The 16,016-nt window shown below is 40.0% G+C and overlaps 2 protein-coding genes across 2 annotated transcripts in view; both read left to right on the top strand.

Moving 5' to 3' along the window:
* The window catches only part of LOC126484637 (molybdenum cofactor biosynthesis protein 1-like), a 336,598-nt gene that overhangs the window by 141,512 nt on the left and 179,070 nt on the right, over positions 1-16,016 (top strand). The window lies entirely within an intron of this gene.
* LOC126484638 (molybdenum cofactor biosynthesis protein 1-like) overlaps positions 1-16,016 on the top strand; it is a 94,388-nt gene that overhangs the window by 32,856 nt on the left and 45,516 nt on the right. Inside the window, exon 4 of the mRNA XM_050108230.1 lies at positions 722-807. Within this exon, the coding sequence (XP_049964187.1) occupies positions 722-807 (86 nt within the window). The remainder of the gene's footprint in view (positions 1-721; positions 808-16,016) is intronic.

Genomic DNA, 16,016 nt, shown 5'->3' with positions numbered 1-16,016 from the left:
TAATGATATAACATTTGAGCTAACTAAAAGATCTGAAAGTTCTAGTTTAAGCATCTTCAGGTATTCTATGAAATCCTCTGAATTCTAAATATGATGGTCATAGTCATCCACATGATAAATTTCAAAGCTGTCACGTGGAAATTGCCAGTTGCATCTTGCAGCAGTGATGGTGGAAATCACCACCACCTGAAGATGCCAAAACGTTGTGTCACTGAAATATTGAGGGAGGGACTTGCATAATGTTATCTGGTGGGGAACCCAAAGTGTTTTTGCAACAGATCTATTAGGCAAGCCTGAAAAGTCACATATACTCCAAGCAGTAAGTACCTGTTATAAAATGGTCACATTAGTGAGCTTGGCAATTAATTAAGAGTTTATCAATAAATTTGGCTTCATTTTGCAAGAAATTGTGCTGTGTTCCAGTACTCCCTCTTCAACAAAACTAATGTCAGTTTCTGCTCCACCTCTTCAGCCCGAGATCCTATGTATACTCTTGAGCATTTGTGTAAGATACCTGTTTATTTATAAAAATAAAAGTAACTTCTATCATGACTTTCCCATTCTTGTCCAGTGGGTTTGTTATCCTGCTGTTGCCTACTGCAGACTACAAGATTACTGTTGAAGATTTCTGCAAAGTTTTTCTTCCTTTTTAGTGTACCAACATTTCACTGTGTGGTAATTGCCTGGTACTGTTTAACGGGTGTTTTAACTGTTGTTTCAGAGATGCAATACGAAGCAAATGCAGTGAGGATGACTTGCTTGCCATGATTGGGGCAGCAGTGAGAAGAAAGAAGAAACAACATGGAGGTAAGATACATTACAGCAAATGTAACTCTGTAGATAGAAAGAAAATTTCTGCTTAACAAGTCATAGCAAACATAAGAGCAAAATAGAATGAAAAGCAACAGTGATAGAACCTGTGTTTTTTGTGTAAACTTGGATTTAATTTTTTATTTAGTATTCATTCTGATTAATGCCCATTGGTCAACAGTATATTTCAGCCCTAGAATTTGGTTCTGCAAGGTCCACCAGATAACCATATATGGCTGTTGTAACTCCTTTATTGGACTTCAGAAGTTTTCCAGCAACAAATCTTTTTTTTTCTTTCTTTCTTTCTTCTTTTTTCTTTTTTTAAAAAAAAGCTAAAATGCAGAAAACATCATAAAGCAAACACTCACAGAAAAGCATCAGTGTCCTTGAAACAATGGAAACTCCAGTAGGAATATCAACAATGTTGGAAAAGACAGATTACTACTTACTGATGAAGGCTGTGGCTGAAAGCTTTATGTAAGTGTCTTTTAATTCTTCCCATCTGCAGCCTAAGGTATCTTCTTTATGGTAAGTAACAGTCTGTCTTTTCCTTCATTATTCATTAGTGTTCTTTTTTTTTATTGCTGTTTAGCAAGCATCGTGTGGTATATAAGGGATGTGAATAGCGTCAGATGTTGAATCATCACTCTGGAGGATATGAAGGTGCTGCATATTGGTGTGAGACAGCATTATCTGATGAGAGTTTGAAAGAAACCTCATTGTGGATGTCCATTTGGTCCCCTGGTTAAACCTTGCAACATCTGTATTTTTGGAGTATTTGGATCTGACAGTGGCCTGATGTTGGAAAGTAAGGGCTTACTCATCATCAGTGTTCCAGTTGACTACATCAGACCACTACAAGGGAGCATCACTGTGTAGTGTACTGAGTACATTGTAACCTGTTCACGTCTGTGACTGCCATTTGAGAACAAGTACAGTAAACTCTCGTGCAGCTACACTTTTGGCTAGCTAGATTGACACTTGACAAGTTTCAATTTGCGTGCACCTGGAGCCAAGCATTTGCTGGTGTTTTTTGGCAATCTACTGCTAATCAGTGCACTGGTGCGTGTCAAAAGTCCAAGTATCGTCAATTCGTGCGTGTGTTGGTTGAAGCTCTAGTGCGTTTCTTATTCGTATTGCATGGTTTCATGCCACTGCCATCTATTGGAACTCCTTGGAAGCACAGTACATACAGTATTGTTCTATGGAGCGCAACGTAGGCCTGTCGAAACTGACAATTAGAGTGCGCCGCCTAACTCTTTCCACTTGTTGTCGGTACATCAAAGCTGAGTGTTTAACAGTGAACGTACAACACCCTGTTGTGTTGCCACGTGGGCTTGGGTAGAACAGAGGAAATGGCATAGATGTATCGAATGCTTTCATTTGATGGCTGCCACAGCCTGGTTTCAAAAATCAAAAGTTTGTCTAGTGCATCTCGAGTGTTGTCAAGTTGTGCATTTGTGTGTTTCTGATTTGAGGTTTTGTGCTCCCACTATGTGCCTTAAAGTGTCCAGAGATAAAAGGGGCCAAAAACCATAAAGGACTCAGTTGAGTGTCTGTAAAAAGAACACTGAACGTGACTACGGGCACGTAACATAAAATGAATGTGATCTTGTTGGAAAAAGAGCATCACACTTTGCAGAGAATTGATGCTGGTGAGCCACCCACAAAAGTTGCTGCAGAGTAGGAGTACAATTACTGATCGGAAGACAAATCGATCAGGAATTGAAAAATTTTTGTTCCATCCAAGCATTGGGCAGCGCAGTGAAATCTTGAAAAACAATGAGAAAAGGTTCACATCCTCAGTTAGAAGAGGCATTATTTTTGTGGCACGAATAAATAAGAGCCAAAGGTGTGTCAGTTTCAGGTCCTCTAATTTGTCAAAATGAGCTAATGAGCTGATAGAAGGAAAGATGCAAGAATTCCTCGGAAGTAATGGCTGGCAGGATCATTTCAAGAAGCAGCATGGCATCCATGAAATTGCCATCAGTGCCAAATCATTATCTGGGGATGAAGCTGCTATGCTGATTTTAAGAAGAAACTGCACACAATCATTGACAAAGGAGGTTATACTGACAATCAACTTTACAAATGTGATGAAACTGGGTTGAATTACAAAATGCTGCCAACGAAAACCCTTGCCTCTAAAGAAGAAGAAATGGCTTCCAGATACAAAAAAATCAAAGAAAGATTTACTGTCCTCACTTGCAGTAATGCCACTGGCAATCATAAACTGTGTCTTACTTTAATTGGCAAATCCAAAACACCAAGAGCATTTAGACACCAACCAACCAGCTTTCCCACTGAGGTACACGAATCAGTCTTAAGGCATGTATGAACAGTGCCGTGCCATCTTCAGAGAGTGGTTCCAGGCAGAGTTTGTTTCAGCTGTAGTAAATTACATGGAAGGAAAAGGACTTCCTTGAAAAGCGCTACTTCTTGTGGACAATGCTCCTTCTCACCCAGGTGATCTGCAAGATGGGGATATCAAAGTTGTATTTCTTCCACAAAATGTCACATCTCTATGTCAACCGATGGACCAAGGTATTCTTGAGGCGATGGAAAAACATTACAGACACAAGATGCTGGAATACTTAATAGGTGTGATTGATGCTGCAGATGATTTTGTGGAAGCTCTTAAAGAAATTGATGTTTTAAGTGTCATTCATTGATTGCTGAAGCTTGGAATCTAATTCCTCCAGTTCCTCTTGTTAGGTCTTGGAAAAAACTCTTAGATCGTAAGGCAACCTAAGTGGTGGGAAGGAGGAGACAACACCGAAACTCAAGCTGACATAATTTTGGTGAATTTACTGGAGAAGCTGGTTGTAAAGACACACACTTCGAAGACATTGAAGAGTGGATGGAAAATGGCATTTTTTCATGTGACTGAGGATGAAATCGTCCAAATTGTGACCGATCATAAAGCGTTAGAAGACTATGTTTCTGATGATGAATCAGAGAAAAATATTCCTCACACATTCTGTTACGAAGTGATCCAAACTGCCCTGGAGTACATCAGCCAACAGGAGGAGACGATTTATCCTGAAATAGTTTGATTTCAACGTTGGAGATGTATTGTTGCAGCAATAGTTTCTCAAGCAAAAAAAAAAAAGAAAAAAAGGCATTCGTGACTTCGTTACCAAAAAATAAACTCTAATGAAGCATCCTAGAACTTCTATGTCCATAACTTAAAAAGTTTTTTTTTTTTTTTTTTTTTTTTTTTTTTACTTTTCTTGAAAGTTCCTCTGGACAGACTTTTCGTTCCTTTGAGTAATCTCTAGATTTGTTTCATAATTTTGTTCAGTAGTTTATTTTTTATTCGAAAGAGTAGATAATAAAATTAAAACTCCTGTTTTTTCCTGCTGCCAAATAAGGGAGATTTTTTCTGTAAGAATCCAAAATAAATGAGCTTTGTTATACAGCATTTAAAAACTTTGAGTTTTCAATCATAGTTTGGTGCCTTTTTAACATGTCAACACAATTTTTTCAGTAAAAAAGTGTAGGGTTATTTGCAACCATATCAGTAATGTTTTACATACCCTACGCACGTTTTACGATCGTATTTCGCAATATTGACGCAATTTGGAGTGTTCACATGTGAAAACAGGGGGACTTTGATTTATCTGGAATTTTCGTTATCGGAACTGACCACCGTCCTGATCATTTCGGATAAACAGGAGTTCACTGTAATAGTCTCCTTGCAACATGCTGTGTCATACAGCTAGGAGCAGCCAGACTATGGAATTGCCGTCCTGCGCATAGGCTGCCATTAACACCCAAGCAAATGACTGCATGTGAAGTGGTGCCATGATCAAGAAGTACGGACTGCTAATGAATGGCGTCACATTATGTTCACTGATGAGTCCCAGTCCTGCACTGCTCCAAATGACTATCGTGGAGAAGTTTGACAGTGACCCGGGGAGATGGGGAGAGGTCCCATTCTTCCACATTTTGGGGGGGGGGGGGGGGGTGGGTCACAAAGGAGTCCCATGGTGTGGGGAGCCATTGGGTATGACTTCAGGTCACGGCTTGTAATGGCCGTGGGAACTCTGATGGTACAGCAGTGTGTAATAGTATTGTGGTGCTATTTTTCAACAGGCCGGTGCTTGTCCACATGTAGTATGTGTCTCTTTAAATTGTCTGTGTGATGTTGATACACTCCTGTGGCCAGCAAAATCCCCATATCTGTCCCCGATATAACATTATGGGACCAACATGGACGTCAACTCCATCCCACTGCCTGTATCCATGATTGCAATGTCCAGTTACAACAGTTGTGGATCACCTTTCTCAGGAGGGTATGCAGCAGCTTTACGACATCCTCCCGCACTGTCCAGGCCAGACAGGGTGCATTGCTGTATTGATAAGTGGGCTCAAACTGATAAGTTCTGTGTAAATTTGACTCTGTTTTGTTATCACTGAAATAACATCACATACCCTCTAAATTAGCTATGTTTCAATTTGTTTTCTCCCCACCTTCTGAGTGTCTCACTTTTTTTCAAGCAGTGTAATTTAAGACAGACATAAGAATATGAAAATGGGATGGCATATCACATTGCTATTCAACTATGCCCCTAAGAAAATTGTAAGATAATGGAGAAGAGCAGGTGTACTATTACACTGACTAGAACGTAAACTTAAAGATAGAATTATATTGTGTAACCTATACCGATGACATAATACTAATTGACAAAGACATCACTGATATGCTAAAGCAATTTGAAATATTAAGGGAGCAAGCTAGGAAAATTGGACTACTAATTTCACCTGGACAAAAAATTCTTGGCTGATACCAAAATGGCACTGGGTGAACTTATATAGGCAATGACATAGTATTCGGTGTTAAATAGTTTAAATAATTTGGTGAAAAAGACCACTGAACATCATAATGAAAAGAAGGCCATAGAATCCAGACTTCAGAAAGTACAAACTGTCTCTCAGTTAACTAAAAGTATTTTTCCTGGAACTCTAAAATCTAACATTGTACAACAGTGATCAAATTAGAATTTCTTTATGCATGAGAGAGACTCTTTGTCCAACACAAGACATGAAAACAGCAAACTGAATTAGAAGAATGTAAAATTGTAGTAAAAATCTTAGGTCCAAGAATAAAGGATGGGATACATCACACAGAACCCAGTGTGAAATCTCCAGGCAAATTCCTAAAAGCTCTTGTTACAATGTGTCTCCAAGGAATCCAACTTGTGGGACATACAGAAAGAATGTATCCAAACAGGCAGCTCATTGGATTCCCACATACTTGAAAAATAAGATCCTACTGATGAAAACAAACAGGAAGAGACCTTAAGAAATTGGAATCACCACATTTACAGTATTCTGATGTAGTGATGAGTCACACAGAGTGCAGTTTCGCAGTAGCTTGATCGATGCTTGTACTTGTGTATGTAGTATATGCAAGTGTGTACAGCGTCTCTTCTGGAGTACTCACGATATGCTAATTTAGTGGCCGAGCAGTAAACCGGATCCCTACTCGGTTCCAGTGTGCTGTGCTAATTATTCTTCTTCACTTGACATTTATGCTTGGAGCTGCAAGAGAGGCCATTTTCCAGATAATGCCACAAAAACAACAAATTCTCAGATATCAGTTTAACTTACACGCTTCAACATCATAGACAACATTTCACATTAATATGTTGCAGAACACTAGATTAGTGTTAAAATTGCCAGAGTAAACATTGTTCTCCATGTGACAGATTGTCAAAAGATGTCCAAAATCGATAAATTTTATATCTCTGCACAGAGAAGCAGCTGGTTGCTCATTGTCATCTGTGGTGCTAATCAATGGGTCGAGCTCGTTGCTGGCACAGCGCCACCTCAGAGTAAGTGGCCCCTCATCCCAGCAGGTGTCGATGTTTAAACACCCGTATAGTTCCCAAGACTTACTGCGTCTGTGGATAACTCCATCTCTGCACAGAACTTCCCACATTTCCCACACAGTGGGCCCTCGTGTCTCTTACACACAATAAATCTTCAAACTTATTTCATTGGCTAAGTTAAATTTCGAGTGTGATGTGCTATTTCGTAAAAAATAGCAAAAGGTAGACATGGATGTTATTGTGACTCTTTCCTAAGGCAACATTTGTGTATTACACTTGTAGAAGTGCACTGCAACATAAAACAGTAGACCGTAAGTTCAAACAATGGAAACTCCAGGTTGGAATATCAGCAGTGTAGGAAAAGATAGAGTGCTAATTACCATAAAGATGGCACGTTAAAATGCAGACAGGCACAGTTAAGACACTTACACATAAGCTTTTGGCCACAACCTTCATCAGAAAAAGAAATAGAAATACACACCATTCATTCACACAAGCAAGCACACCTCACACACACATGACCGCCAACTCCGACAGCTCAGACCAGAATGCTAGTCTGTAAGTTTGCTACACAATAAAATAATTATTCTGAGCTACAAGAAAAATGGATTCAAAGAACTAAACAGCTTGAAGAAAAAAAGGGAAGCTCCCTGAAGCAACGTAGTTTCATGAGTGTGCATACCAGTGGTAAATTATGAGAGTCGCAACTCTCTGAAATGGATACAAAGGCCACCAGATTGCATTAGCTTTGTTTGTGTCTCGGATTGTTACCAAGAATGGTAGGAGCTATAAGAGATGTGAAGAGTGTAAGATGTTGAGTGATCCCTGTGAAGGACACAGATGCCCTGTACTTCTGTGAGTCAGCATTATCAGCACGCAACAAAATTTGAAGGGGCCTAATTGGGTGTCTCCATTTGCCAGGCTGATTGAATTATGCAATATGCAGATTTGTGAGTCATTCAGATGTGGTAGTGGCCCCATGTTGGACTGCTTGGGAACGTAAGGGTGGTGTGCTTGTCAGCAAGCTTCCGGTTTACCGTGTCTGACGAGCCCATGGGAGAATTGCTGTAATGTACGCCGAGCACATAGTAACCCTTTCACACCTGCACCTGTCATGTGACCAGCAGTGAGACATTCTGCAAGACCCGCGATGACAGTTGTCAGTGAGTATGACAACGACATAGGGAGAGGGCGTGTGGGGCAGCATCGGATATGACTTCAGGTCACTCTGACAGCACAGCAGTATGTCATGGACATCCTACATCCTCATTTGCTACCTCCATGTCCAACGGAGTTACAAGAGACAGACCAGTGAAAACATATCCAGTTGTTGACTCACAAAACGGTTTTGAGCTGTGACGCATGTAGTCTTAAGTGAATCATTCATACAAAAAGAAAAGAAGAAGAAGCTAAAGTCAGAATGTGAAAAAATTGGAGAATGGAATAGATATTTGAAAACTTCACACTTGAAACTCCCAGTTTTCCTATTGTGAAAGTGCCTTTGTGACCATATGCATTTCACTGACAATAAACTTTTTTTTCCCCCTGGGTCTTGGCTCCATATTTTTTCATCCAGTTGAGTCAGAATACTTGCATTGTATTTGTGAGGTATTGTTTCAGTCTTGCAAGCTAATCTAAAATACAAATCCCTTTTGCATCCTAGAAAACAATGACCACTCTTTCTCTCCGATTAAGTCACCTTGGCTATTTTTGTGCAACTGCTGTTTCATTTCATCCACGGGAACAGATTGGTGCATAGAATCAGTTGTGTGTCAGATTGTCCCAAATTGTTTTTCACATTAGGTTGTAGTCAGGCTTCAACAGACATGCCACTCACTTTCTGGTATGGCCACGGCATCAAATGTTTTGCTCATCTTTTTAATTACTGATCTTGCAATATCACACTGTGTTCTTTCTCAGCATTTTCATATTTGATTGTAATTCTAGGAAGTTGTTCATGAGTCATCTTACAGAGACATATGCTACATATGAATTCAGCCACCCATTCCTTAACTGTTGACTATGAAGGAACTCCCCCCATGAACCATGGACCTTGCCATTGGTGGGGAGGCTTGCGTGCCTCAGCGAGACAGATGGCCGTACCGTAGGTGCAACCACAACGGAGGGGTATCTGTTGAGAGGCCAGACAAACATGTGGTTCCTGAAGAGGGGCAGCAGCCTTTTCAGTAGTTGCAGGGGCAACAGTCTGGATGATTGACTGATCTGGCCTTGTAACATTAACCAAAACGGCCTTGCTGTGCTGGTACTGCGAACGGCTGAAAGCAAGGGGAAACTACAGCCGTAATTTTTCCCGAGTACATGCAGCTCTACAACTTGACTAGAAGAAGAGATTGGTTGGTAGGACATGTTTTGAGGCATCAAGGGATCACAAATTTAGCATTGGAGGGCAGCGTGGAGGGTAAAAATCGTAGAGGGAGACCAAGAGATGAATACACTAAGCAGATTCAGAAGGATGTAGGTTGCAGTAGGTACTGGGAGATGAAGAAGCTTGCACAGGATAGAGTAGCATGGAGAGCTGCATCAAACCAGTCTCAAGACTGAAGACCACAACAACAACAACATGAAGGAACTGACTCCTAATAAGTAAGATGATGCCTGTAGAAAAGTACAACAAAACAGTAATCTCAAAAAAGGACAGGATAGACAGTACATTCTGTAGGACATATTAAAAGTGATTGGTAAAAGAGACTTGGTGTGTTAAATGCAGCTTTTGGTTACATGATAATTGAATTGGATAGATAAACAATCTACTTGCTAAGTGGCGGCAGAACACACACATAAAAGAAGATTATAATTAGGCAAGCTTTCAGAGCCAGTAGCTCATTCTTCAGGCAGAAGGGTTGAAGTGGAAGGAAGAGGGGTGAAGGATAGGTCTAGGAAAAATTGTAGATTTTGAGAAAGTTACCCAGAACTGCAGATCAGGGGAGACTTTCCAGATGGGATGAGAAGGAAAGACTGATTCCACATCTACATACATACTCCACTAGCCACCATATGGTGCATGGCAGAAGGTACCCTGTCTCACTACAATAGTCTGAATAAAATTACTTGATAGTTGACATCAATCACTTGCCGCAACAATGTTGCCACATTGGCTACCAGCTACCGTTTGGTTACAGGTGACAGCAAACAAGCGGCTCACTTCACAAATTATGTTAAACGTTTAACACAGAGCAATTTTTCTAGTGGCTGGTGCAAGGTATGTCAGAAATGTTGGATACTCTGTCGACTATTGATTTAAAGTGACCAGTGACTGAACTGGGGAAGACGACCCGTTTTGTATCCCTGACTGTAAACTTGTGTCCTAACCCAGCCGAGAAAATTGTGGTCAACAGTCTGCAGCAGTACTAACATCATGATCGCTTTGTTCATGGCGATTAAAGCTAACGCTTAAGGGTAAACTCAAGACAACAAAAACTCAATTTCAGGGCTGAAAGCAAATTAAAATTTCTCCGTTTCATTTGTTACCTGTAACTATCCTTACTCTAGCTGCACATGCTGCCATGTTAGAAACAAGTGAACAGTCCATGTGGGCACTTGTTCGTGGATTATAGATGACTGAGGCAGATTCCAAATGAAGAAATAGTGACAGGAAGAAAAATAAGACCAAATAGAACAGTCAAAACAATGATGAAAAATGATGCAGCAAAGTATTAAAAATAAAAAAATACATTTAAACCAATTAATTGAATGAAAATAATAATCACACTCTTTTGGTTAGATTTAGAAATAAAAATTTTGCTACATTGATGAGATTCAAACCTACGACATGCTACACATTAGATTAATCTGCCAACCATTGTGCTATGCCACAGCACTGCATGAAGTATTTATATATGTGAATGTAGTGACCCAGTTGCAACTATGAACTGCAACCTTAAAAATTTCAGTTTCACACAATGTAGTGAAAAGCTTATCTAATGTAAGATGATCTCTGTGAATATGATAACTATATGTATGATACTGAATTACACCTTGTGCTGAGTTATTTGGTAGTGTTTGGTTAGTGCTATGAATGAAATGTGTGTCTTTCATTAGCATTGTTAATGTGTGTTGTTTTTGGTGTAGCTATCGCGTGTCATGAAATACATAATAAAAGTGTCGGGCTCATAATTCGGGATACAAATACATCAAGAAAGAATGCTGAACCAGGAATTGGAAGTGACTGGCCAATTTTGGTGGAGTTTGGCAACAGCAGACAGTTCAAGTGTGACGCTGACTACTCTTATTGGCGTTTGAAGTGCCAACTATCAAGTAATTTTATTTCGACTGTAGTCAGTTCCTTTTCCGTTCCATCTGCCAATCGATTGAGGAAAAAGTGAATGTCTATATGCCTCTCTATGAGTCCTAATTTGTCGTCTCTTATCTTCGTGGTCCTCACGCATAATGTATGTTGGTGCAAGCAGAATTGTTCTGCAGTCAGCACAGTGTTCCTCAAAATCCCTCCAGGGATTCCCATTTGAGTTCCAGAAACATCTCCATAATACTTGTATGTTGTTGTTTCGACCTACTGTTAACAAATCTAGTATCCTGCCTCTGAATTACCCCAATGTCTGCTTTAATTCGACCCCTTGTGGATCCCAGACACTAGCATCCTATATGTGATGTCCATCACAGCTGAGCCACACTGTAGTAAAATCCACCCAACAAACGAAAGATGATTATTCGCCCTCCCTACCATGACCCTCACAAGTTTGTTCCATTTCATATCACATTGCAACGTTATGTCCAGATACTGAAACAATGTGACTTCATTCATGACACTACTAATGCTGGATTCTGGCATTATGGATTAGTTTTTCCAACTCATCTGCAGTAACTTATATTTTTCTACATTTAGGGTTAGCTGTCATTTATCACACCAACTGGGAACTTTGCCCAAGTCATCTTTTATCCTCCTAAATCACTCAACAATGACACCTTCCATACACCACAACATCATCAGCAAACAACCACAGATTACTGTCCACTTTGTCCATCAGATCAGTTATGCACATAGAAAATATGAGTAATAGCGCTCCTATCACACATCCCTGGAATGATCCTAATGATACCCTAGTCACTGATGGACACTCACCGTCGGGATAATGTAGTGGGTTCTATTACTTCAGAAGTCTTTGAGCCACTCACATGTCTGGGAACCTATTCCATGTGCTTGTACCTTTGTTAAAAGTCTGCAGTGAGGCACTATGTCAAATGCTTCTCGGAAATCAAGAAATATGGAATCTGGGTTTGTGAATTTTGTGATGGCAAAGTTAGAGGAGCAATGCATCTGCATTAAATTTTGCGTGAAACTCAAGAAAACCTTTACACAGACACACCAAATGATGCAGGGAGCCTATAGCGATGAGTGCTTAAGCCATACTTGGTGTTATGTATTATTCACACGTTTTAAAATGGCTTTACAAAAGTCAAAAATAATCCTTGTTCAGGACGCTCTTAGATGTCCCCTGATGACGCTTGTGTCAGGAACGTCAAAGAAATTGTGTGCGGCAGTCGAAGATACACTGTCTGAGAGATTGTAGAAGAATGTAACATTTCAATTGGATCATGTTATGAAATGACACAGCATCTTGGAATGCATTGTGTTGCCGCCAAGTTCATTCCACGGCTCATGAGTCAAGACCAAAAAAACTTTTGGATCTCACAAATGAGAATGAGATGTTCCTTGCGAGAATAGTATGACCCCTGCAGACTTCTTTTTATTTCCAAAGTTGAAAAGGATGAAGTTCTGCAATGGTAGATGAGATAAAAGAAAATTCGCAGACGGCACTTTATGCGACCCAGCAAGAGGTGTGTCAAGACTGCTCCTGGAAGTGGAAATGATATTGGGAGCAGTGTATCAATTGTGGAGGAGAGTATTTCGAAGGAGACAATCCATAGTAATTAAAAGATAAGCATAGAAAATTTTGTGGACAAAGTTTTGGAATTTTTTGAACAGACGTCGTATGACAAAAGGGCATGCTGAGTTGCCCATGAGCGATGCTTTGTACTGATTTGTGGACATAAACTTATTGGTCTCTATGAAACTGATTAGATTCAAACCCAGAATATGTTCAAGAATTCTGCAGCAAACTGATGTTACGGGTATTGGTCTGTAATTTCGCGGGTCTGTTCTTTCGCCCTTCGTATATACAGGAGACGCCTCTGTATTTTTTTCCCCAGTTGCTAGGTCTTTCTGCTGGGTGAGAGATTCACAATAAATACAAGCTAAGTAAGGGTCCAGTGCCATATAGCACTCTTTGTAAAACCAAATTGAGATTCCATCTGCAACTGGCGACTTATTTGTTTTTAATTATTTCAGGCGTCGGGGATGCTTACGAGGGTGGTTTGAAAAGTTCTTGAAACAGAATAGAAAAAATGTACTTATGTCACTGAAACTTTTTTGTTTTTCAATGTACCCTGCTTGTAGATTAATTCACTTGGTCCAACAGTGTTCCAATACCTCGATCCCATCTCGACAATGATTTTCCTCCAGGCCTATAAAATAGTTGTCAACTCAGGCTATCAATTCTTCATTTAAGTGAATCTTCATCCACAAAGAAAAATTTTAAGTTTAGGGAAGAGGCACGTGTGGCAACAATTCATACCTTAGTTTGTGTAATTTTACCATGGCGATGGTACATGCATGCGAGCGTGCATTTGCTTGATGCTAGACGACTTTCTTCCTTATTAAACCTGGCCTTTTTCGCATATCATTTGTTGCAATTTGTCCAGAAGGTTAGCATAGTATTCTCCAGTAATTGTTTGCTCAGTGGGGAGATAATGTACAAACAGAATCCCCTTCTCATCCCAGAACACTGATGCCATGCCCTTCCCCGCTGAAGGAATTTGGTGGCGCATCCCAGAACACTGACGCCATGTCCTTCCCCGCTGAAGGAGTTTGGCGGCGGAGATTCAGCATGTTTCCACTGCCTTGATTGTTGCTTTGTCTCTGGGGTATAGTAGTAAACCAAAGTTTCCTCGTGGTCACAAACCAGCACAAAAGATCTTGTTTGTTTCTCCTAAAACAGGCCAAACTTGTTGTGATATGTCCATTCTCATGCGTTTTTGACACAGCGTCAAGAGTCGCGGCACCCATCTTGTGAATATCTTTCAGATGACATCTGGCAAGCGTGAGCAATTTCATGCACTCTAAATTGGTGATCCTCCTTGATCATTATGCGGACTTTTGCAATGATTTCTAGAGTAGTGACACGTTTTGGCTGACCTATTCATGGATGATCATCATCTAAGCTCTCCTGACCAAATTGAAATTCATTTATTCACTTGGCAACAGTTGAAGACAAAGGAGCAGAGTCCCCTGGTGTTTTCTGGAAATCAGCATTAATGTCCTTCACTTTCATACCTTTCTTTATGAAGTATTTAATCACTGCTTGAATCTCGACCCGACCCCCCGTCCCGTACCGTCGCGTCTTTGCAGATCACTGCACAGGAACAACAACAGAGCCGTGTCACTGCCACAGCTCTCTTCCAAGAGCACTGACATGGGACGGGCTTACAGGCAACAGTCCAACGAATATCATGTGAACAACTTGTGCTAGTGCTGGCCTCTTGTGGTGATTGTTGTTAGGTGTCTTTGTGCTATTGTCAAATGACGGTATGTTTATATGATTCTCTTGCATGAATGATTTCTTAAATGCAAAATTTAAAACATTTATCTCCTACTGCCACACCAGATTGGTCAAGTGACTTGATGGAATTCTTTGACTCACTTAGTGATTTTACATAGGACAATAAATTCCCCTGCTTCTCAGCCAGATCTTTTGCTGAGGTATGACAGTGGTAGTAACCTTTCCTTGTTGCCATTTGGCATTCTCTTTTGAACCAAGAGTGCAGTAGCTTTTCCTTCCTCAGTATTTTCCAAATTTCATTGTTAAACCGCAGTGGCTCTTTTGCATCCTTAATTCGTTTACTAGGTACAGACTTGTTGAGAGTGCAATTCACGATCTGTTTAAGCTTTGACCATAATCTCTCTACGTCCATCTTAATGGAACTAAGTGATGTCAGTTCTGTCTAAGTGAGATGCTAACATCTGCTTATCTGCTCTTTCTGGCATGAACATTTTCCTAGCCTTCTTGACTGATTTATTAATTTTTGTAACCTTAGTTGTTATGATGTTATCATGATTATTAATCCCCATCTCTATGCTGAAGTCATTGATGATATCTGGCCTGTTTGTAACTACAAGGTCTAAGATATTTCCATTGCATGTGGCATGGCAAACTAGGTGCTCAAGACAATTTTCGAAAACCACATTCAAAAGTGCTTCACAAGATTGACTGCACCCCCTGCAATGAAGCCATAGGCTACCATCTATACTCAGTAGGCTAAATTCACCTCCAACTAGTATTGCATGATCTAGGTATTTACGTGCTACTGTCTGTAGACTTTCTGTGAATGGCTCCAAAACTGTCATAGCAGAACTGGGTGGCTGATTATCCATTAATTTACGTGATTTCACCTAGACTTGTTATACGCAACCAGATAACTTCACTGTCACAATCAGCTTTGACCTTAATAGAGACAATGGACACTCCCTCTCCTACAGTGTCTAACCTGCCTTTCTGATATATATTCCATTAATCACTAAATATGTCAGAGCTTTCTGCTCTCGGTTTCAGCCATCTCTCAGTCTCTGAGAATAATTTGAGTGCGATACTTTCCTGGATGGCAGTAAATTCGGAAACTGTGTTACAAGTACATTGACAACTGATAAAATTTTGACAATCTACACTGGAGTGAATTCAAAAGATAAACCTCAACCAACATTGAATGTATCTTGGTGATAAAGAGCCCAAATAAATAAATTGATGATTTTATTCCATTTCATCTGATTGAATGAAACACACACAGCATAACTACTCAGAAAACAACTATAGTGCTGATTACATTTACTATCATACATGTAGCACTCTGAGAACATTTCACCTTGTCATAGTAGTCCTGTGTTTTGGAACTAGGCAGTGCTTCATTTCACAAAGCGAAAGGAATAGCTTGTGTAGAAAACAAAAGAAGGGGAAATAGTGGTTGCTGGTGTCTTTAACATTATCATTCAATTTAGTTCCTATTGTGAACTTTGCAGCTAGGATATGTAAATGCTCTGAGACTGCTATTGATAATATCTTTATGAACAAATCTAGGGGAAAGATGTCATATCACAAAACCAATAGTAAATGGACTATCTGATCACGACGTGCAGCATCTTGTGTTAAATGTTGAAACTTGTCAGGATAAAAAAATATTGAATCTGAGTGCAGGAGGATAATAAATAAGCCAGAAATTGAGGAATTCAGGAAATTGCTCAAAGACATGAACTGGAGAGATGTTTACCTGACTCAAATGGAA

Source organism: Schistocerca serialis, chromosome 6 (genome assembly GCF_023864345.2).
Source record: "Schistocerca serialis cubense isolate TAMUIC-IGC-003099 chromosome 6, iqSchSeri2.2, whole genome shotgun sequence".
In the NCBI taxonomy this organism is placed as follows: Eukaryota; Metazoa; Arthropoda; class Insecta; order Orthoptera; family Acrididae; genus Schistocerca; species Schistocerca serialis.
This window is presented reverse-complemented; position numbering and strand designations above follow the sequence as displayed.